Consider the following 23,552-nt stretch of genomic DNA (forward strand, 5'->3'; position numbering starts at 1 on the left):
TGCAGTAAGATCATCATCAGGGTCAAAAAGTTAAAGCGATGTTTGATAGATAGAATGGCCAGTAGACCGTTTTGAGCGGCATAGTATTCTGAGTGACTGATTTGGTGCAGTGAAGAGCCCTTATGGCACTAGGATTTCATTAACATTTTAAAATACGAAAGATCCATCACATATCCATTTTTGTTTGTTCCTGTTCTAGGCTCCTTACACAGTGAGTTCAATAAGGTGTCTACATTCTAGGCGATCTATCTTAGACAATCATAGGCTTTTATAGCATATAATTAACTTCCAGTTGACTTGCTAATGAAAGAGAAAGTTTGTACGAATAATTTAAAACTAGCACTGTCCAACAGAACTCTCTGCAATGAGAAAAACGTTCTGTATCTGTGCTGATATGGTAGCTGCTAGCCACATATGTCTGTTCAGCACTTGAAATGTGGCTAGTGTAACCAAGGAACTGAATTTTCAATTCCGCTTAATTTTTATTAATTGAAACAGTTGCATGTGGCTTATAGTTACTGTATTAGAAGGTACATCTAGGTAGTCACCTGTTTGCTTAGGGAATATTTTTGTCTTTTAAAAAAATAGCTGTTTGTCATTTTTTATATAGACACATTTTAAAATGACTTTGTGTTCCCCCAGCACATAACAGCATGTCAGAGGGCAGAGATCTAGACAAGTGTGGGAAAGATGACTTTGGATCATAATTTCTTGTGGGTATAATGTGCTTATGCATACTTTCAAGCTGATTGTATTAAAGAGTCATTTTTTGGCAACCAGATGATCGTTAAACACCTGTGTTGTGTGAAGTACGTGTGGCCTGGTCCTATTTCCTCACCTGTTTACAGTGAATCAGACGTCCCAATAGATGTGGAGACAGTCACATCAACCCCTGTGCCACTCTATGACAATCAGAAGGCACGCAGCGTGATGAATGAGTGTGAACGGCATGTCATCTTCGCCAGGACTGATGCAGATGCCCCTCCTCCACCAGAGGACTGGGAGGAGCATGTCAACAGGTAGGCCACTGCTCAGGAGGACTGGTCACTATAGGGTTAATGGTCATTGCATTGTGAATATTTTGTATCATCATCTTCATTGAAACACATCTGTTAGAGGAGTTTATTTCATTTGCAGCCACAGGAGTCAGAATGTTTTCTTAACTCTGTGTTATAACTCTCAGCTCAGGATGCAGTGAGGTGCTTGAGAGCAGGGCTTGTGTCTCAGCCATCTTTGCATACCTGACACCTAGGACACTGCCTGGCACATAGTAGGCATATAATAAATGTTTATTGAATAAGTAAATGAATTAAATATGATAGGTATGACTAGTTCTGTATCTTATATAGTGCAGGTATGCTATTGGACTACAATCAAACAAGCCATTAAATAAGAGTACATTTGTAAGATACTGTATTTATATGGGCTATAGCTAGAGTGATAAAAATGTTTTGGAGTCACTTGAAAAGCTAGCAGATGTTTGATTTGAGTGGCTTTTAAGAATAGATTTGCAGTCTGTGGTTTTGAGGGAGTTTTCATGAATTTGTTGGCTGATTTTATTCCCATGCTTCCTCCTGACCCAGGGACCCCACTCGGCTCTGGCCCATTTGTCATTGTTCCTTTAGCATACATTTATTTATCTTTTACTTATTGCATAGCAACTTTATGAAGATAAAATGTACATACCATGCAATTCACCTGCTTAATGTGAACAATCAGTGCTTTGTTGTATATGCATCACCACAATCAATTTGATGAACATTTTTGTCATCCACAAAAGAAACTCTGTACCCATTAACAGTCATTTCCCATTTCCTCCCAACCCCTTCATCCCCTGACAACCACCAGTCTACTTTCTGTTTCTCTAAATTTTTCTATTCTGGACATTTCATATAAATGGAATCATAAGATATGTGGCCTTTTGTGTCTGGCTTTTTTCACATAGCATAATGTTTTCAAGGTTCATTCATGTAGCACAAGTTGGTACTTCATTCCCTTTTATTGCTGAAATTCCATTGTGTGGATATACCACATTTTATTTATCCATTCATCCATTGATGGATATTTGGGTTGCTAACACTATTTGGTTATTTTGGATAATGTTGCTATGAACATTCATGTACTTATTTTTTTGTGGACATGTGTTTTCAGTTCTCTTGCATATATACCTAGGAGTGGAATTGCTGGGTCATATGGTAACTCTGTTTAAGTTTTGAGGAATTTCCAGCTATTTTCTAAAGGGGCTTTGCCATTCTGCATTCCCACCAGCAGTGTATGAGAGTTCCAGTTTTCCCACATCTTTGCTAACACTTGTTATTGTCTGCCTCTTTTTTTATTATTACCATTCTAGTGGATGCAAAGTGACTTCTCATTGTGCATTTAATTTGCATTTCCCTGATGGCTCTACCTACTGTGTGTAAGGGAATGTTAAAATCTTCACATCAGGAGTATGTAGGTGGTAAACTTGCCATAATGTTGGAGAGCTCTTGTTTTATAGTAATGGAAGAGGAAGCGGTAATTAGATAGGAAGAAGGGTAGGAAGGTTTGAGGCAATTGGCATGGTTTCTGAGTCTGGTCAGAAGCAGGGAATGAGATTGAGCGGGTATGCTTGTGTGAGCAAGGTAGTAGCTATGGAAGGAGGAGCAGTTCTGCACCTGGGTGAAGAGCTTGTGAAGAAGTTGTCTGGGGGTCTTAATTTGGAATTGCTGTTGTGTCTTAAGAAGGGAAAATGCTCTCCAGAGCTTCAGCTAAAGAGGCAAACTTCTGCTGTGAGTGAAGATCGACTAGAATATTCCCGGAGTCAGTGAACGGAGCAAAAACACTATCGCCGTTGTTGCAGTTAATAATAATAGAAAATGGTGACAATGGTAGTACCAAAAAAGAACTACCATTCGTTGAGTGCTTTCTAGGTGCCAGGCACTGTGCCATGCGCTTCATATGCATTATTTCTTTTAATCCTCACAATAATTCTCTGAGCTATATCCCTTCTTCGTCTCTGTTTTATAAGATGAAGAAACTGAGCTCAGGGAGTTTAAGAAACCTTAGTTTAGGAAGTGATAGAGCAGGTATTTGTTCAAAGCAAGCTGTCTGACTCCAAAGCTCAGGGTTCTTGGCTATGTAAGGGCACATCTCTCAAAAAGAGAGACCAGTTAGTGGTGGCTGAACAAGGCAGCCTCACACCGTTATGTGTCCCTTTGTGGTGTTATGGGTTGCCTTATCCTCAGTTTGCAATTTCCAAAACTGCGTGGGAGAACTGCATGAAGTTCTTTTTATCTGTTCACCTATGGTCATGATCAGGAGGTTTTTAGGGACTCTTCATACTTACCAAAGTCATCAGAGACAATGCATATGAATATCTGATTCTTAATTTATAAGAAGAAAAATAACCTGTAAGGCAAATGAGACACTGGGGTGGCCTGGCCAGAGCATCAGTTCTCAGTAGGAGAGTTTGGGAAGCTGTTCTGTTCCAGAAGTGGGTGGTGAGTGGACAGTCTGCCCCAGAGGCACCCTCCTTCAACAAGCCAGCTGGAGACACCCATTTTCCCTCAAAGCAAGATGGGCCCACAGAGTAGGCCAGGGCACACCATCACCTGCCTAGTCCTGCAGAGAAACACTGACAGTGTCTTATCTTTGGCTTGTCTTTCTCCATGTGGACCTCCATCCTTCTGTTATGACATTGCCACAGATTGATATGATTAATTAGCGCTCAGTTTATCTCAGATTATTTGTTTTTTAGTGTCTGATGAGATTTTGGAGGAGTCCTCTCATTAGCAACAGGCTTACAAACCATCTCTTCAGGTAGGTCACTTTTGCACCCAGCTAATTTCATTATTTGATGATACTGGCTTCAGTTTCAGAGGTCACCATTTTATGACCTTGTCCCTGAATTCTGGATGTGTAGCCTGTGTAGAGCTTGCAGTTAGTTCCCTGTGCTCTGATTATAATCATCTTGTTACCATTCTTTCCCTTGACTTGATTGTTAAATTGCTGCTTCTTTTCTTCCTGTATAAAATCCTGTAAAATTACAGTTTCCCACATCAAGAACTCATGGGCTATAGGACAGTGCCCTAGAAATCTGTTTTTCCTTAGAGCTTACTGATCTATCAGCAGAGTCAGAAACTTTATTTTCTTTGTTAGAGCCCTTTTCCCCCCTCTTGAATTATTTCAGTAGAAACTGCCTTTAGATAGCTTTCTGTGTATAGATAATGAAGACCCGCTCCTACCCCCAAATGACTCTTTCTCTAGTAATGTCTGATATTTTGTGAAACAGTTTAAATATCCCTCTCTGCCTGATTTAATTGCCTAGATCAGGGGTTGGCAAACTATGGCCCATGTGCCACATTTGACCCATTGCTTGTTTTTGTATGGCCCATGAGCTAAGAATGTTTTTTACATTTTTAAGTGGTTGAAAAAAGTCAAAAGACACATGAAATCAGATTTCAGTGTCCATAAATGTAGTTTCATTGGAACATAGCCATGCACATTATTTAGGTATTGTCCATGTCTGCTTTTGCACTATACCCACAGAGTTGAATAGTTGTGACCCAGACCATGTGGCCCACAAACTGAAATATTTACTATCCAGCCTATTAAAGAAAAAGTTTGCTGACCTCTGGTCTAGATCATGCTCTTGTGTCTGCATGTCAAAGTCGTGTGGCTTGTAGAGCCTTTGAAAATGATTTATATTTGCTGGCATAGCACTGTTGTTCTGAGGAAGTTGGACCGGCTTTTTTTCCCCCCAAATGTTTTATCGAATGCCAAGTTTAATTAGATATACAGCTTTTGAAAGAGATTTAACGAAATACTCCTGGCACATGATATGTCTCAGCATGGTCAAATGGACTTTAGGACATTTCTAATGTTTCAGTAAAAGAATCTAGTGTCCTTAAGCAAGTTGTCTTATCTTAAAATTCAGAACTTCTGAGTTCAGCCAAAGGAAGATTGTTCTCCGTTTTAAAATTTGCTCTAATCATATCTCTCAATATTATATGTACCTATCTGTGTATTAATCTTAGGTTGGGTGTTTGAAATTTTGAGTCCAAAATCTTTGAGTTTCCCTCTCTTCCCTCCCTCCCTCTCCTTCTCTTTCCTCTTCCTTTCTCTTAGTGTCTAATCAAAGAATTTTTATAATCTGGAAAAAAATAAGTGTGGCCTATTCAGTCTCTCTGATGATCTTTGTCTCTCCCTGTTTGACAAAAAAAATCCTTTAGCCATTTTAATACTGAATTAGTCTTCCTTAAAACGGTATCCGAGAAAAAATAATTACCTTTGAAAACATTAGGCTTTTCTGTGACCAGTGTGACTTGGGCTGCTTTGGATAAGATGAGCCAGAGGCCAGAGATCAGTCAGGTTCTATAAAAGCATGGGGAATATGAGATTTTCTGATCTCATCTAAGAAATGAAGAAAAGGCAGTTTTGCACTCATGAAAATTGAATTGGTTTAGGTGGGGGAGCACATTGACTCACCACAATTCCCATCAGCTATTTGACTGTTTAGACTTGTATTTAAAATTCTGTCTCCTGTTTTTAAAATTTTCCTTAATTATATCTTTTGCATGCTCTTTATCTTAATCTTGGGTTAGATCATTTTTTTTCTGCCCACTTAATTTTCCAGCCTCCCACGAAGCTGACAAAATACAGAGAACACGTTTCAGTTCTTGGAATCACTTTGTTATATATCCAGCAACAATCCTAAGACCTTTTTCTGGGATTTTAGACTCTCAACATTGTGGTTTTTCAATTTAATTTCAGCTGTCGTTGGTGTATGGTAGTAATTTCTAAGTAGCTTTCTAGCCCCCTCCCATTTTGTTCACATCATTTTTCTTGCTTCCATCATTTTGGGTTTCAGAATAAATATAGAGTAAGAAAAACAAATAGAGAAAACATCCTGTTATATAATAAAGAACAGGATAATTTTGGAAATGCTGTTGGTGCCTCGTAAATAAATTATACCCTATTCTCTGCCCTTGGAATTAAGGTTTGCAACATGATTGATAGACTTTGAGAAAGCACAAGAGATAGTCGAACATGAAGAAATTGTGTTCATTGCTTCGCCTGTTTGATTTGAAGTGGGCAGTATTACCTGGGGTGAGGCTACAGTGTAATACCACTTTTGAGGTGTTGCAGTTTTTTTATATATACTATTTTCACAGAACTGGAAATTTGAAATTTTTGACACAGATAGCCTTTGATCTGTCATTTCCACTTGAAGAAAATTTATCTTACAGAGATACTTGCATGCCTGTATAAAGATGTAGACAGATGTGTGTATGTGTGTGTTGGTGGGGAAAGGAAGGGTGGTTACTGCAACTGTTTGTAATAGCGATAGAAGAGACACAACCTAAATGCCCACCAGTAGGGTAGAACCAGCCATTAAAAACAAAGAGGTGTGTTGATACGGAAATACATCCAAAGTCCACTTGAGAATTGCTATACGTGGAGAATTGCTATACATGAGAAAGCGACTACTCGTGTGAATGTGCTGTGCATTTAAATAATGTGGAGGAAAATGAGATCGTGAACCAGTGGGGTGGAGCTGCTCTCCCACAAGCTTTCCTGATCCCAAGGTACTCTGAGTTCCAGTGTTGAGTTGAAGCCTCTCCCCACCTCCCAAATCAAAAATCTCTGAAATATCAAACCGCAACAAAAACCGACTGGATCCTGATGAAGTAGCAGGAATTAAACCAAGAGAAGTAGGGGAAAATAAGGAAAAGGACAATTCCACAAAACCCTTTTAGTACCCCACAAGGGGGTTATGGAAGGATGGGAGGCTTGGGAGGTTAAAGGATTCAGCTGTAGCAAGAATAGCTACTGAAGATAGAGGGTGCTTCTAAATTCTCCATCACGGACTTCAGCTGTTCTCTTACAACTTCTGCTTCCATCAGTAATCATAGCTGAGTTTTTGGTTGCTAGAAGCAACCTTGCAGGCCGAGTAGTCCACATCTATTTTACAGTCAAGGAGACTGAGGACACACAGCCAGTTCTTTATTGCAGAGCTGGTTAGAGTCCCTGCTCCTACTTAGTGTTCTCTTGGGCTGTGTGTACCTGTAGTCAGTTGTAAAACTGGAGATGTGGTAGGCGGAGATTTTATCTTACAGAGGAAATGAAGGCCCATTATTTTCTCCCTTTCTAAAGGGTATTTAATCTAAGGACAGTAGGATAGTTGTAGAAAGCGAGTAACAAAGGGTAATTTGTCCTCCGTCTGCATGTTTACTGGGCCTTGTTACTAGTATTCTTAGATGACCTGTAGAAAATAGGGTATTTTGCTGGCGGTGTATGATGGAAAAGATACTAGTCTGTTATAAAGTGAGAGAAATTGAGATTGTTGAAGCTGTTTGAAGCACCTTCCTCAGTTTGCCCACCCAGGTATGGCCATACACTGTTTACAGTTGAACCTGAATCATGTTTCTGCGTTCCTCTCCTGCACAGTGCTTAATGTGGTGGGGAGTGTAGGGGTTGGTATCTGCACTCAGCTATTTACAGGGCTTGGAATGTAGTATGCATACAGTTCATCCATTTCATCCATTCAGCAGATGTCCAAGTGGCTCTTGTGTGTCAGACACTGTTTTATATGCTGGGGATATAACACTTAAACAAAACTGACAGAAATCCCTGCCGTGTTGCCCTTCACATTCTAGCAGAGGGAGACACACTAACAAAGAAGTAACAGAGGGAGACACGTGAACAAAGAAGTAAAATGGGTGGAGCATGAGGTGGTGATGTGGCTGGAAAGGGGACTAGGGAATCTGGGTATTGGTAGTTTTAAATAAGGGTGAGTCAGGGGAAGCCTCAGTAGAAGGTAACATTTGAGCAGTGACCTGGAGGAAATCGGAGAGGGAGCCGTTGTTTCAGCTAGAAGGAATGGATGACCAGGGCCCAGTCTGTGATGTGGGAGCATGGAAGGTGTGTGTGTCAGGAGGGATGGGGCAATGTGGTGAAGCCCAGTGAGTCAGGCAGTCATGGATGGTGAGGTTGGAGAGGCAGTGGGGTCCAGATAGCCCACTGCAAGGACGTGGTTGCTTTTAACTGATTGGAATGGGGCCACTAAAGGCTTTTGAGCAGAGTGACGTGATTTGACATAGGTTTTTTGATTGATTATTTTTCCCTCTGTAATTGACTTTCCAAGAGGTTGTACTAATTTATATTTCCATCAACAAAGTATGGAGGGACCTATTTTCTTACGCTCTCACAACACAGAGTATTATTAAGTTTCTTAATTTTTACCCATTTGATAGGTGAAAAATAATATTTTATGATTTTCATTTGCATGTGTGATTTTGGAGGGAATCGACTCCTTTTTTTGTGTGAACTGCCTTTTCATGTTTTTTGCCTATTGTTTTGTTTTGAGTATTTTTTTATTTTCTCACTAATTTTCTGGAGGTTTTTTCCTATTTTAATGAAATGACAGTTATTTTTCCATTGTGTTTTGACTTTGTTTATGATAGTTTAGTTTTTTCCTTTACAGAAGTTTGAAATTTTTATTTAGATCTTTAATATTTATCTTTTATGGCTTCTAGGTATTAGGTCATATTTAGAAAGGTCTTACTCCTTATACATACATATGCATATGTACATATACATATACATACATTATATATATACACACACCACTCTTTCCTATTACTTTTAGTAACTTTATTTTTTAATATTTAACTTTTCTACTTAGAATTTATTTTGGTATAAACAGTGATATGTAGGGGTCCAGATTTTCTTTTTCCAATTGGCTAGTGGTTGTCTCAGCCCTATTTACTTTAATCCTACTGATTGAAATGCTACTATGATCTCACTCCAGGTTCTCATTTGGGCCTGGCATCCACTTAAATTGTTTTTTTAAAGGAAACTTAATTACCAGTTTTTATGTGTGTGTGTGGCAGGGAGAGTTGATAAACAAATATTAATTGGCATCTTCTGTTTCCTTTCTCTTAGTCTCTTTAGGAAGGTTACTGGCCAGAGTTGGAGTATCAGAGTCATTAAGATTGCCCGGAGTGGGCTGAGGGGGTACTTAAATAAGCTCCTTGCCACTGTGCTGGGTGTGATGAGGTGGGAGCAAGAACAGTAGGGCTAGTTTCTAATTGCAGGAGTTTACTGCTGAGTTGGAGGAGGACACACTAAGCCTTCCTCAATCAAAGTAGAAGCGCGAATACCAGTGTCATGCAGGGATTGTACAGTGTTAACTTACATGGAACAGACATTCAAAAGTAAACTTGCTAATTGTGTAGTATACAGAAAAATATAAAAAACATACATGGGAAGGGGAGAGAGATAGTGTGGGGTGCAATATTAGGGAAAAGCTTCATTTCTTCTCTTTCTGTTATATTCCTGAAGATAATTTAAATAGGTCTCTTACCTTAGTCTGAGGTTTTAGTATACTGAAACACTTGTTCATCCTGTCTTTTTGTGTGAAATATTTAACTTGTGAAATTCAAATATATTATAGTGCAGTGGTGCCATGCTTTTATTTATTAATGGATTGTTTTAGCCTCTAGATAAATAATTGGCTTTCCTAGCACTGAAAAAAAAAACTTCATTCATAGCTGGTTTTGACTTGTAGTATATGTATTAATACAGATGTATACTGAGGTGATTTGTGGGCAGGATCGGGACCAGAAAGTCTAGGGCTTGTGCTCTAGCTCAGTGGTCTTTAAGCTGCTTCGAGTTATATTGGTTCAGAGTGCAGACCAAAAACATGGCATAATCTTTGTACAGCGTACATGCATGAGGAGTGTCCCCAGAGTTTGACTTTAATTCCTCGGAGTTTCTCTTATAGGACTGGCTGGACAATGGCCCAGAACAAGCTATTTAACAAGATCCTCAAAGCCCTGCAATCTGACCGGCTTGCCCGCTTGGCCAATGAAGGGGTAAGACTCTAGAAATTGGCCCATCGGTGTTCTCTTCCTAGTTCAGCCTTACTGGCTGACTAACTTGTCGGTCCCCCTCCCGCCTGCCCCAGTTGTTAATAAGGTGGCCCTCGTGTTACCACTTCACTTACATCTTCCAGGCTTGCAATGAGCCAGTGCTGCGCCGTGTTGCTGTGGACAAGTGTGCGAGGCGAGTGCGGCAGGCTCTGGCAAGTGTGAGCTGGGACACCAAACTGATCCAGTGGCTGCATACCACCCTGGTGGAGACCTTGAGTCTGCCCATGCTGGCCGCCTACCTGGATGCTTTGCAGACACTGAAAGGGAAGGTAAGGCTATGACTGGTGTCTGTCCTGTCCTGGGTTGGCCAGCCTCTGCTGTGGGTTCAGGAAGTGGGGTTGGGCAAGGTCACTGCCTGGTTAGCTTGGAGGACATGACTGAAGCGAACAGGTTTGCGAATAAAAATAGGAGACATGGTATCATTTCACGTTTTGTCTGGCATAAACGTCTTTAGCCCTGCTGTCTCCAGGACGAAGTGTAAGGCCTGAAAACCAAAATGTACTTTTAGCCTCTCCAGCCCTGCAGCTTGTGGTTTGAGTCACCTCTGAGGTGAGGTGAGAAAAGAATTGAATTATCATGGGGAAGATGGAGGGTTTACCAGGGAGGTGTGTTGAGGAGGCAAGAAGCAGACTTGGGTGTTTGGAGTGCAGGGCTGCAGCGTGGGGAGATTTCCAGAGTGCTGTCCATTTTAGGCTGTGCTCTCAGCAGTGGTTCCTCTACTGACAGACTCGTGTTTTCTTAGACTGTCAGGTTCGCAACAAATACTTTGGTTGTTTCTCTCTAAAACTTTTTTGAATTTATGTTTAATTTTTATTATTTAAGTATAGTCAAGATACAGTGTTATATTACTTTCTTGTATACCACATAGTGATTTGACAATTCCATACATTACTCAGTGCTCCCCACAATGAGTGTAGTCACCATCTGTCACTGTAGAATGTTACTGCAATATTATTGACTGTTCCCTCTGCTGTACTTTTCATCCCTGTATTTATTTTATAATTAGAAGTTTGTATGTCTTGGGGCGCCTGGGTGGCACAGCAGTTAAGCATCTGCCTTTGGCTCAGGGCGTGATCCCGGCGTTATGGGATCGAGCCCCACGTCAGGCTCTTCTGCTGGAAGCCTGCTTCTTCCTCTCCCACTCCCCCTGCTTGTGTTCCTTCTCTCGCTGGCTGTCTCTGTCGAATAAATAAATCTTTAAAAAAAAAAAAAAAAGTTTGTATGTCTTAACCCCCTTCACTTACTTCACCCATCCCCCTAACCCTCTTTCCTCTGGCAACCACCAGTTTGTTCTCGGAATTTGAGCCTGTTTCTGTTTTTTAGTTTGTTCATTTGTTTTATTTTTTAGATTCCACATATAAGTGGAATTATACGGTATTTGTCTTTCTCTGTCTTCATTCACTTAGCATAATATCCTCTAGGTCCATCTATTTTGTTGCAAATGGTAGGATCTCATTCTTTTTCATGGCTGGGTAATATTCTATTGTGTATATATACCACATCATCTTTACCCATTCATCTATGGATGGACGCTTGGTTACTTCCATATCTTGGCTACTATAAATAATGCTGTAGTGAACGTAGGGTGCATATATCTTTTCAAATTAGTGTTTTTATTTTCTTGAGTAAATGCTCAGTAGTGAAGTACTGGATCATATGGCAATTCTATTTTTAATTTTTTGAGGAACCTCCATACTCTTTTCCCCAGTGGTTGCACCAGTTGACATTCCCACCAAGAGCGCACAAGGATTCCCTTATCTCCATAACCTCTCTGGCACTTGTTATTTCTTGTCTTTTTTTTTTTTTAGCCATTCTGACTGGTATAAGGTGGTAACTCCTTGTGGTTTTGATTTGCATTTCCCTGATGGTTGGTGATGTTGTGCGTCTTTTCATGTCTGTTGGCCATCTGTATGCCCTCTTGGAAAAGTGTCTATTCAGGTCCTCTGCCCGTTTTTAATTGGATTATTATTTTTTTGGTGTTGAGTGGTATAAGTTCTTTATATATTTTGGATAATTAACTCCTTGTCAGATATATCATTTGTAAATATCTTCTCCCATTCAGGAGGTTGCCTTTTCATTTTGTTGATGGTTTCCTTTGCTGTGCAAAAGTTTTTTTTTTTGTTTGTTTGTTTGGTTTTTTTTTTTGGTGTAGTCCCAATAGCTTATTTTTGCTTTTGTTTCCCTTGCCCGAGGGGACAGATCCATAAATATGTTGCCTAAGGCCAATATCCTGGAGGTTACTGCCTGTATTTTCTTTTAGGAGTTTTATGGTTTCAGATCTCACATTTAGGTCTTTAATCCATTTTGAGTTTATTTTTGTGTATGGTATAAGAAAGTGGCCCAGTTTCATTCTTTTGCATGTAGCTCTCCAGTTTTCCCAACACCATTTATTAAAGAGACTGTCTTTTCCCCATTGTATATTCTTGCCTCCTTTGTCATAGATTAATTGACCATATAAGTGTGGGTTTATTTCCGGGTTCTCTATTCTGTTCCATTGATCTATGTGTTTTTGTGTTAGTACCATACTGTTTGGATTACTGTGGCTTTGGTAGTGTATCTTGAAATCTGGGATTATGATATCTCCAGCTTTGTTGTTCTTTTTCAAGATTGCTTTGGCTATTTGGGGTCTTTTGTGCTTCCATACAAATTTTAGGATTATTCTAGTTCTCTGAAAAATTGTAATTTTGATAGGGATTGCATTGAATCTCATGTAGATTGCCTTTGGTAGTATGGACATTTTTTTTTTTAAAGATTTTATTTATTTGTGTGACAGAGAGACAGCCAGCGAGAGAGGGAACACAGCAGGGGAGTGGGAGAGGAAGAAGCAGGCTCCCAGCCGAGGAGCCCAATGTGGGACTCGATCCCGGAACGCCGGGATCACGCCCTGAGCCGAAGGCAGACGCTTAACGACTGTGCCACCCAGGCGCCCCCTGGACATTTTAACAATATTAATTTTTCTAATCCATAAGCATGGAATATCCATTTCTTTGTGTCATCTTCAATTTCTTTCATTAATGTCTTAAAGTTTTTAAAGTAAAGGTCTTTTACCTCCTTTTAATGTACCTGTTGAATGGAAATGCAGGTGAATGGGGTCATGCTTTTGGCCCAGCTACTTTCAGCATTAGCGCCATTGTGAAGAGAGCAAAGAAGGTATATACCCTAGTCTCTTAATTTTCTGTTCAGAGGGATGCAGTGTTGGAGAGACCAGTTAGGCTTGTTCTGCCTAGCTCCAAGCAGAGAAGTTGGTTATTGATTAATTAGTTTTCTAAGTAGTCTATATTGACAGAAAGTGAGTTTCAAGGCTTTGTTGTTTTCGAGTTGTACTCTACTGCCAGATGAAAGCTTTTAAAGTCTAATTCAGATCAGATCCTCTGCCTCAAGGTGTTAGAGTGGCTTGTAGTTACAGAATAAGTTACAAAGAAATGGCCAGTTTGTAGTGAAGATCCTTTGCCTTTGTTACTGTCCTTATGTCCTCCCAACTTCCATACTGGAATCCCTGACTTCAGGCCATGTCTGTCTAGAATAAGCCCTACAAAGGCTTGCTTCTATCCGTCACTGATTGGAAAGCATTTTTCCCATGTTTTGTTGGAATTCTGCAGAACACATCTCACTTCACATGCTGCATCTTCAGATGAAAATTGCCTCGACTTCCTCCTCCTCTGTCGGATGGTTTGAATCAGCAGTGTGGGGTTTCTGGTTTTTTCTGGCAGTTATAAATAGCCTCTTTTGTTATTTGTGTTTTTGTCTTCCTTATTCCTTGTAGTTTAAGTTCTTTTGCAGTACAAGCCTGGTGCCTTGTAACTGCAGCTGCGGCATAAACATTTGTTCCCTGAATTAAACTCAGACGGTCTCATGATATATTCCCCCTAATTTCTCAGGCAGAAATCTTTTTAGTCTTGCTTCTTTTAAATTAATAATACTGGGTGTCTGGGTAGCTCATTTGGTTAGGCGTCTGCCTTCAGCTCAGGTCAGGGTCCCGGGGTCCTGGGGTCGAGTCCCGCGTTGGGCTCCTTGCTCAGCGGTGAGCCTGCTTCTCCCTCTGCCTGCTGCTTCCCCCACTTGTGCTCTCTCTTTCTCTCTCAAATAAATAAATAAAATCTTGATAAATAAATAATACTGTCCATGCTTGTCATTGCCTGGTGCAGCTTATTTTCTTGTGTTGTCTTCGAACTTTGTGATGTAGAGCATTTCAGCTGTACAACATGACTTGATATTTGTATATATTGCAAAACGGTCACCACAGTAAGTCTAGTTAATGTGTGTCACCATGCACAGTTACGAAATTTTTTTTCTTGTGATGAGAACTTTTAAGATCTACCCTCAGCAACTTTCAAATAGGCAATACAATATTGACTATAGTCACCATGCTGACCATCATATCCCCATGACTTTTTTATTTTATTTTATTTTATTTTATTTTATTTTATTTTATTTTATTTTTTAAAGATTTTATTTATTTATTCGACAAAGATAGAGACAGCCAGCGAGAGAGGGAACACAAGCAGGGGGAGTGGGAGAGGAAGAAGCAGGCTCACAGCGGAAGAGCCTGATGTGGGGCTCGATCCCAGAACGCCGGGATCACACCCTGAGCCAAAGGCAGACGCTTAACCGCTGTGCCACCCAGGCGCCCCTTGACTTATTTATTTTAGAACTATAAGATTGTACTTTTGATCCCCTTCACCTATTTTGTCCACACCCGGTCCCCTGCATCTGGCAGCCACCAATTTATTATCTATATCTGTGAGCTTGTTTTTGTTGTTGTTGTTTTGTTTTTTTCTTTAGATTCTAAACATAATGAGATCATACAGTGTTTGTCTTTTCTCTGACTCATTTCACATAGCATAATGCCCTCAGCATCCATGTTGTGGCAAATGGCAAAATTTCCTTCCTTTTTTATGACTGATTTTGAGTTAGTGTTTTTGTTTTCTTTGGGTAAATACCCAGAAGTAGAATTGCTGGATCATATAGGAGTTGTTTTTAATTTTTTGATGAACCTCCATACTGTTTTCCTAGAGGCTACACCAGTTCACATTCCCACCAACAGTGCATAAATGTTCCCTTATCTCACGTCCTTGCCAGCACTTGGTATTTCTCTTTTTCCTAATAGCCATTCTAACAGAGGTAAGATGATTTCTTACTATCGTTTTGGTTTGCATTTACGTGATGAATGTTGTTGAGCATCTTTTCCTGTGTCTTTTGGCCATCAGTATGTCTTCCTTGGAGACATGTCTGTTCAGATCTTCTACATTCTACATGGATTATTTTTTGCTGTTGAGTTGTCAGAGTTCTTTATATATTTTAGATATTAACCCCTTGTTGGATATATCATTTGTAGATATCTTCTCCTGTTCAGTAGATTGCCTTTTCATTTTGTTATGGTTTCCTTTACTGTGCAGAAGCTGTTTAGTTTGATATAGTCCCAATAGTTTATTTTTGCTTTTGTTGCCTTTGCTTTTGGTGTCAGATTTAAAAACTTATCACCAAGACAAATGTCACAGAGCTTACTGCCTGTGTTTTCTTACAGGAATTTTATGGTTTCAGGTCTTATGTTGAAGTTTTTGATCCATTTTGAGTTAATTTTTTTAAAAAGATTTTATTTATTCGTTAGAGAGAGAGAGACAGAGACTGCACAAGCAGGGGTAGAGGCAGAAGGGGAGGGAGAATCAGACTTCCCGCTGAGCTGGGAGCCTGATGTGGGCTCCATTCCAGGACCTGGAGATCATGACCTGAGCCGAAGGCAGACACTTAACTATCTGCGCCACCCAGGTGCCCCTTGTTTATTAGTTCTAACAGCTTTTTTTGGTGGACTCTTTAGGGTTTTCTATATAGAATATGTCATCTGCAAATATGTCAGTTTTACTTCTTCCTTTCTAATTTGGATTCCTTTTATTTTTCTTATCTAATTGCTCTAGCTAGGACTAATAGTAATACAGTGTTGAGTAAAAGTGGTCAGAGTGGGCATCCTTATCTTGTTCCTGATCTTATAGGAAAAGCTCTTAACTTTTCACTGTTGGGTATGGTGTTAGCTGTGGGCTGACTTTTTACAACCTGCATCACCATAGTACTTTTCATTCTCTAGTTTTTCAGAATGTTTTTGTTTTTGTTTTTTAAAGATTTTTATTTATTTATCTGAGAAAGAGAAGAGAGGGGGGCAGAGGGAGAGGGAGAAGCAGACTCCCTGCTGAGCAGGGAGCCCGATGTGGGACTCCTCCTAGGACCCTGGGATCACGCTTAACCAACTTAGCCACCCAGGTGCCCTGTTTTTGTTTTTCCTGAAGACTACCTTTAACATTTGAAAATCTTTCCTTTCCCCTAGGTCACTTTGACCTTTTGTGAGTAATGTGGAATTCACAGAGATACTTCTTTTTTTTTTTCACAGAGATATTTCTTCAGTGTAAGCATCAAGATGTCCGAAACCTATACTTAGACATCTTTGAGGTCACATTTTCTGGTGAATAGTGAAAAATAGGATATGGTATAAATCACAATATACACAGTACATAGGATATATTATTTTGGGCACAATAACGATTTCTTTAATATGCTGAAGCTTGAAGGCAGTACTCTGGAAGAAAATGCAGATTTTTTTTTAATTTATAAAGTCAACTGATGTTCATTGAGGAAGTTTAGAAAATACAGAAATCTAAAAAGGAAAGAGCTGTCCATAACTCCATAAAGATAACTATTAATATTTTGGCATATTTTCTAATAGCATTTTTTCTGAGTAGAGGTAATTTTTTATGTTTTCAAGTTTTTTCTTTAACATTTTAGCAAAGTTACTTCCTTATTATAAATTCTTTTAAATTAACCCTTAATACCTAGTTATGTGGATAATTTGTTTAATCACTCTCTTATAGACATATTTAGGTTATTTCTTCTTTTTGATCATTATTGAGAATGAATTTGTCTTTTATACACACACATCCCTCCAACCCCATGTGTGTGTTTTTGGTTTTGATGTATTTTGTTAGGAAAAGTTCTCAGAAGTAGAATCCTTTGGGAAGAGATGCCTGGATGGCTTAGTTGGTTAAGCATCTGCCTTTGGCTCAGGTCATGATTGCGGGTTCCTGGGATTGAGTCCTGCATCGGGCTCCTAGCTCAGTAGGGAGTCTGCTTCTTCCTCTCCCTCTGCCTGTTGCTCCCCCTGCTTGGGCTCTTCCACTCTCTCTGTCAAATAAATAAATAAAATCTTTAAAAAAAAAAAAAAAAGAATCCTTTGGGAAGGAGGTAGGAATAAATTTAAGTCTCCTGATGCATATCACCGGTTTCTTTCTATAATGATGGGAGGCATACTTTTCAGCCGTCCACTCATTTGTACTTTTGCCCCTGAGTAAAGTTTGAGAGGCTTATTTGAAGGCTGGCTGTGGTTCATAGTGGGGGTCTTTCTTCCCACTTGATTCCTGCCAGTGGGCAGGTCTCCTGCTTTGCACTAGAAGCATCTTTGCTTTTGCCTCTAGATCCCTACTTTGATCGACCGGATGCTTGTATCATCTAACACGAAGACTGGGGCTGCAGGAGCTGAGGCCTTGTCCCTCCTGCTGAAGAGACCCTGGGATCCTGCTGTGGGAGTGCTTTCTCATAACAAACCAGTAAGTCAGAACAGCTCAAGACTTAACTATGAGCCACGAAGTTTTTAGAATCCAGTCTCAGAACCTTAGCAAGAGGATAATAAATGACTTAACTTTTCCCATTAATAACTGGTTGTATATAGTGCGTAGCAGAGTTTCATAAGGAAATTGGCATTGGTTGGGATAAGAAGGGTAATGGGATCCTTGAGATTTTGTGGAGGAACACGTCACCCTCACTGGTTCTCTGTTGGGGTTCTTTCTCCGTAGAGCAAACTTCCTGGCTCTCCTCTCATTCTCATTGCCTCCTCCGGGCCTTCTAGCTCCGTGTTCCCCACCTCACGCCGCCACCGCTTCTGGCAGTCTCAGCTCTCCTGCTTAGGCAAGGTATGTGTGGGAATAAGAGGAACTGTCTCCTGGGTTGGAATAGAGTCTTGGAAGACTGAGCAGACAGAACGTGGGAGGGAGTCAGAATAGACTTAAATGTTGAGCATAACCCCCGCTTTCTTTTTGTTTTTAATTCGAATGGTGTTTATCCAAGGTTGAAGGGACTTAGGGTAGGTTAAGCAGAATTGAGAGGAGATTTGAACTTAACCTCTGCTGGCACGGCTTCCACTTTGTTTCCTGTAGGTCATCCCTGTAGCCACCCACCTGCTGAACAATGGTAGTGGGGTAGGAGTTCTGCAGTGTCTCGAGCATATGATTGGGGCCGTGAGAAGCAAAGTGCTGGAGGTGAGAGTGCCCTTGTTTCGGGTCACTGTGGCACACCCAGCATGCTGGGCTTATTTTGCATCCAGCTGTGGCCTCCTGTCTTACTATCGTCTCTCTCTTCCCACAAAGATTCACAGCCATTTCCCCCACAAACCCATTATCTTGATTGGCTGGAATACAGGAGCTTTGGTGGCCTGTCACGTAAGTAATTCCCATCTCATTTGGAGGCTGTCTTGGGATAGGAAACTGATGCTATTACTGCTGATTGCTACCATCGAGTCCTTTTTTATGTTCCAGACACTGTGCTAGATGATCTGCCTGCATATATGCATTTTAAGGTGTAGAAGACTAACTTTATTTTTTAACTTTATTGTGGAAATTTTAAACAGAAACTTAAAAGGGAGAACAGACCTATAATAAATCCCGTGGGCCCCTCACCCAGCTTTACCAGTGATCAACTCATGGCTAGACTTTTTTCATCTTTCCCCTGCCCACTTTCTCTCTCCTCCAGTTATTTTGAAGAAAATCCCAAATATCATTTATGTCATATATATTTATATATATATAAATATATATAAATATATATTTTAGCATGTATCTCTGAAAAAAAAATTCCTCCCCCACCCCCAAACATAAGTACTATTCTCCCACCTTAAAAAAATATACTAGCAGGTATGAATTTTAATAGCTTTGGAATTTGATGTTGTGTTCATATTCTGTCCCTTTCTAAGACATCAAGGAATCTTTTCTTTATTATTTTACACAATTTGTATGTACATTAGTTTGTGTAAGTGTCCCTGATCTGTCCAAAGCCCCAGTTCTCAAGTGGGTCAAATAAGTGGAGTCTGTGCTGCTTCATGTGGTCTGGTCAAGTATGACATCTAGGCCCACTAGAGGAAGGAGGCTGTCTCCCTGCACTCCCTGGTCCTGGGAATGACAGAATTCAGTCAGCAACTGCTCTCACAAATTTGGAGTGCCTGGGAGCTAGCCATCAGATTCACAGGGAGAGGTTTTCTTCGCTTAAGGAAGAAGAGCAACATTTGTGTCCCCCTGATTGCATTTGCCCTTAGTGGAGGAAAAAGTGAATAGGAGCACTCAAATCTAGGCAATTAATAGGATGGAAGCATTGAGCTGCCCATCCTGTGGTTCAGCCCTCTGCTGCCGTTCTCTCAGGGCTCCATGTTGTGTCTTGTGATCGTACTGCTGCCACTATGGCTGGTACTCCTGGGGATTGGGACTGGGGAGGAAGAGATGGGACTAGCTGGTGGATCTGGACCACCTTGGATTCTGGGTAGGGTGTAGCTGCAGTAAAGTCAGTTGACCTTGAGACAAACTATTGTATTATTTCCAGGTGTCAGTGATGGAGTACGTCACTGCAGTTGTCTGCCTTGGGTTTCCTTTACTTACTGTGGATGGTCCCAGAGGGGTAAGCATGCGGTGCAGCTGATTGGTGGGTCCCTAACTGGTGAGCATAAGGGGGTGCTTGCGTCGCCCAAACTGGCACTTAGCGACTGCAGTTGCCCAGCTGGCTCCCCTCAGCAGACTTGATAGATCAGTGCTTAGTGAATAGGAACTGGCTGATTATGAAACCTGTACATGTTTTAGGATGTGGATGATCCCCTCTTGGATATGAAGACTCCAGTCCTCTTTGTCATTGGGCAGAATTCCTTGCAGTGTCATCCTGAAGCCATGGAAGATTTCCGGGAGAAGATTCGGGCTGAGAACAGCTTGGTGGTGGTTGGGGGAGCTGACGATAATCTCAGGTGCGTGGCTTCCGCCAGAGCTGTGAGAGAGCCGTGTCGCGGTGTTGGAGAGATGCCTGTGAGGTGGTGATGTAACTATAGACTGAATCTGCTTCCGTGAAAGGGGGAACCATTTTACATTTTAAACTAATTCAGATTTATAAGAAGTTGCAAGAGTAGTACAAAAAATTCTTATATACCCTTAACTCAGATTTCCCAAATGTTAGCATCTTAAATAACCAGAGTAGAATTAATGAGGAAGTTAACACTGTATGATACTGTTATCTAATTACAGATGCAGATATTGTCAGTTGGCTCACTAACTTCATTTTCCTATCCAGTATCCAATCCAGGATCACATGTTGTTACTAGTTGCCTTATCTCCTCAGTCTCCTTGAATTTCATACTATTCCTTAGTCTTTCATGACCTTGACATTTCTTTGAAGACTTCTGGCCAGTTATTTTGTAGGCTGTCCCTCTGTTTAGGTTTTGGACATTTTTTGTGTTTGTGATAAGCCCTCAGCGCATCCTCCCTGGGGATACACGATGTTGATGTGTCTTATCACTGGTGATGTTAACCTTGATCACGTGGTGAAGGTGGCATCTTCCAGGTTTCTCCACTGTCAAGTTGCCTTATTTCCCTTTGCGATTAGTAGTTACCCAGTGGGAAGGAGATACTTTGAGACCCAGTGAATGCAGTCTTGGTGCTTTCACTGGGGTAGGCGTTTCTTTATATTTTGTTCCTTACTAAGGATGTATGTGAATGTAGATTTTATTTGTATTAAACATCCTGTTACATGTTTTGGAGTAAAAACAGCTGGAGTTTGGAAGGGACACCTTAGGTCGTTGAGATGGCCCCTGGCCTCTTAAAGGCTGGCTGCCTGTAGGGCCTTTAATTATGCTTTCATGAAATGTACTGAAAAAGAGGTGTGTCATTTGTTGGGCTTCCTTTTTTTATATGTTCAATTATAGAGATTAATTTCATTGGTGTGCTTTAGTTAGTGAGCTTAAAGCAAGTACCTACTCCCACCTGTCTTGTCAGTTTCTTACCAAGCGATGTTTTAGAGAGGTCTTTCTGGTCTTTGTCATCTGGCTGTTTCTAATCCTTTGGTGCTCAAGGCAATATTGTCGTATAAGCACATTGTCTTTGTTGGTTATTCAGACATTCTTATCTATAGGAGGGTAGCGTGTGTGTGGGTATGTGTGTGTGTTGAGTGGCAGTGAAGGAACATGAGAGCTGGGAACACTTTAGTGGGAGTTATGTCATGAGGCTGCTTATGAGACGTGTTTGCAAGGTGGTTGAATGTCAGCCTGAGAGTTGGGAGACCTCAGTTTAGTCTTGGTTGCTTTGCTAGGAACCTTGGATAAACTGCTTAACTTCCGGGACTCGCTGTCCTTATCTGTAAGATGGGGCTGCTACACAAGGTCAGAGGCCAGCAGCCAGTAAACTGGGGTCTCAGAATTTGGAGGCTCAGAATATTGTTCTCCACCCTGTCACTTGGGGCCCTGTTTTTCTTTCTGCTGAGACCCTCAGTCAGAAGCCAGGGGTTTTAAAACCAGCTTCCAGAGGGGAATACAGCCATCTGTGTCCATTTTCTCTTTTCCTTTTAGAAGTAACTCCTCTCCTCTTCTTCTAATCTCATTTTGACAGCATCCAGTAATCTCAGGTTTTGGGCCTTTGTTGGGACTTCTAGATGAGATCGTAGAAATCAGATAGAGTCTATCTGGGAAGTCCTAGGTATAGGACTTTGGAATGTACAGTCCTAGGCAATTTTCATATGTTCTCTACATATATTATTTTTGTAGTCCCCACAAGTCCGTGATCGAGGTGTTATGATTCCCCATTTTGCAGATGTGGAACATGAGGTTCAGTGCCTGAGGGCTAACGTAGTCCTCCTTCCTGGGCCCAGAAAATAGCCAACACAGAAGAGAAATCCATTCTTGCTTCCATATGATGCCATGGAATATTTAAAGTAAACATTTCCTCCTCTCTGTCTCTTAGAATAAGCAAAGCAAAGAAGAAGTCAGAGGGGCTGACTCAGAGCATGGTGGACAGATGTATTCAGGTACACAGTTGCTTTCTGTGTTTTTCTCAGCGAGGCTTGCCTTTCTATAACCTTTTAGGCTTCATCTTGTTGGCAGCAGTGTCTTTGGCTCTGAAGGGTGAGGGAGTATCCAGTGGGGCCTCTGAGAGAACTAAATCATAAAGAAAACGGGAAAGAGAGAGGGGAAGAAGTGGCAATGTGTATGGAGCATCAGGGGAGAAGGGGTAAATTGGAGGGTGGGGGAGCACGACCACCCCAGAGTGCCACCCCACAGAGACGCCGGGAGGCAGGGTCCTGCCCGTCTTTGACTGAGGCTGGGGTTTGTGCCTGGCTCGGTGTGCATGGAGAGGGACCGGCACACCTGATGCCAGTGTTAATTGAATCGAGTTGTCGGGGAGGTTTCTGTTCCTAGACTGAGGACTCAGTGGCCTGGGCCCCTTTTCACACTAGGATGAGATCGTGGACTTCCTGACTGGAGTGCTCACTCGTGCTGAGGGGCACATGGGCTCTGAGCCTCGGGATCAGGATGCTGAGAAGAAAAAGAAGCCTCGGGACGCAGCCCGAAGAGACCTGGCCTTTGAGGTGCCCGAGCGGGGCAGTCGGCCTGCCTCACCAGCTGCCAAGCTGCCTGCCTCACCCTCAGGCTCGGAGGTAACGCAGGAGGGGAGGGAGCCCTTTTGCTGGGGAAGTAGGACTGTGGAATTGGTTCCTTCACTTCCTGGGGGTGCTTGTCTGCCTTGCCGTGCTGTAGACCTTTGAGTTCCTATGAGGAGAATTCCTAAGCAGGGAATTCCAGGGGGACATGATAATGATGGTCAGAGCCAAACAGCTGGCTCAGCTCTTATCCTTTCTCACGCTACGCAGGATCTTTCCAGTGTGTCTAGCAGCCCCACCTCCAGTCCCAAGACCAAAGTGACTACAATGACCTCTGCCCAGAAGTCCAGTCAGATCGGGAGCTCTCAGCTCCTGAAGAGACATGTGCAGCGGACGGAAGCTGTGCTGACCCACAAACAAGCCCAAGGTATAGGCTCCTTGGCCCAGTGGCCTCCCGGTTTATCTCTTGGAGTGATGTCATGTGGCATTTGAAAAGTATTGGCATCCGCAGTTTCTTCCAGGGGCATGCGAGGGGCCCCCTTTCCCACTTCTGTCCAGACAAAATTAGGTTGAAATGAATACCAAGGATTGTTTTCAAGGGTAAGACGTCATAGAAGGTCTGTGCATTAGTGGGGCTGTATAGTCCCACTAATTGTAGCTTTGCTTTGGTTTTCTGGGGAAGTTAGGTTTTATGAGCTGACTACGTGTGTATTTGCCTCAAAATTTTTTTCTGACTTCCAAGTGGGGAAGCTGCTTGTTCTGTTCTAGGCCCTGCCCAGCCACTCCTGCAGTCAGGGCACTCTTCAGATCATGTGGACAGGGTGATTTGCTTTATTCCTCAGATTCCAGGGCAGTTCAGCTGGCATCATGCCCTCTTTTTGTTTTGCGCTTGAAGAGTTAAGGTTCCCACACTGGGACTTTCAGCGAAGTCTGTTGGTGTTTCTGCAGATAGGCAGAAATGTTTGTATGGTTGACATTCAA

At 41.5% G+C, this 23,552-nt stretch overlaps 1 protein-coding gene across 11 annotated transcripts in view; it reads left to right on the forward strand.

The window, feature by feature from the left end:
* Positions 1-23,552, forward strand: part of KANSL3 (KAT8 regulatory NSL complex subunit 3) — a 39,934-nt gene that overhangs the window by 2,976 nt on the left and 13,406 nt on the right. For 4 of the 11 annotated variants that reach the window (XM_044378389.3, XM_048222438.2, XM_026487186.4 and 1 more), the window contains exons 3-14: positions 849-1,019; positions 9,767-9,857; positions 9,998-10,183; positions 17,372-17,503; positions 17,750-17,866; positions 18,110-18,211; positions 18,320-18,391; positions 19,542-19,616; positions 19,796-19,953; positions 21,935-21,998; positions 22,428-22,628; positions 22,842-22,998. In XM_044378389.3, coding sequence (XP_044234324.1) covers positions 849-1,019; positions 9,767-9,857; positions 9,998-10,183; positions 17,372-17,503; positions 17,750-17,866; positions 18,110-18,211; positions 18,320-18,391; positions 19,542-19,616; positions 19,796-19,953; positions 21,935-21,998; positions 22,428-22,628; positions 22,842-22,998 — 1,526 coding nt within the window. Of the gene's footprint in view, positions 1-780; positions 1,020-3,736; positions 3,799-9,766; positions 9,858-9,997; positions 10,184-17,371; positions 17,504-17,749; positions 17,867-18,109; positions 18,212-18,319; positions 18,392-19,541; positions 19,617-19,795; positions 19,954-21,934; positions 21,999-22,427; positions 22,629-22,841; positions 22,999-23,552 lie in introns of those variants that run through there. The other 7 variants (XM_044378396.3, XM_044378397.3, XM_048222439.2 and 4 more) reach the window with 3 other exon arrangements.

The sequence above is a fragment of the Ursus arctos genome, unplaced genomic scaffold, assembly GCF_023065955.2.
Source record: "Ursus arctos isolate Adak ecotype North America unplaced genomic scaffold, UrsArc2.0 scaffold_8, whole genome shotgun sequence".
NCBI lineage: Eukaryota > Metazoa > Chordata > Mammalia > Carnivora > Ursidae > Ursus > Ursus arctos.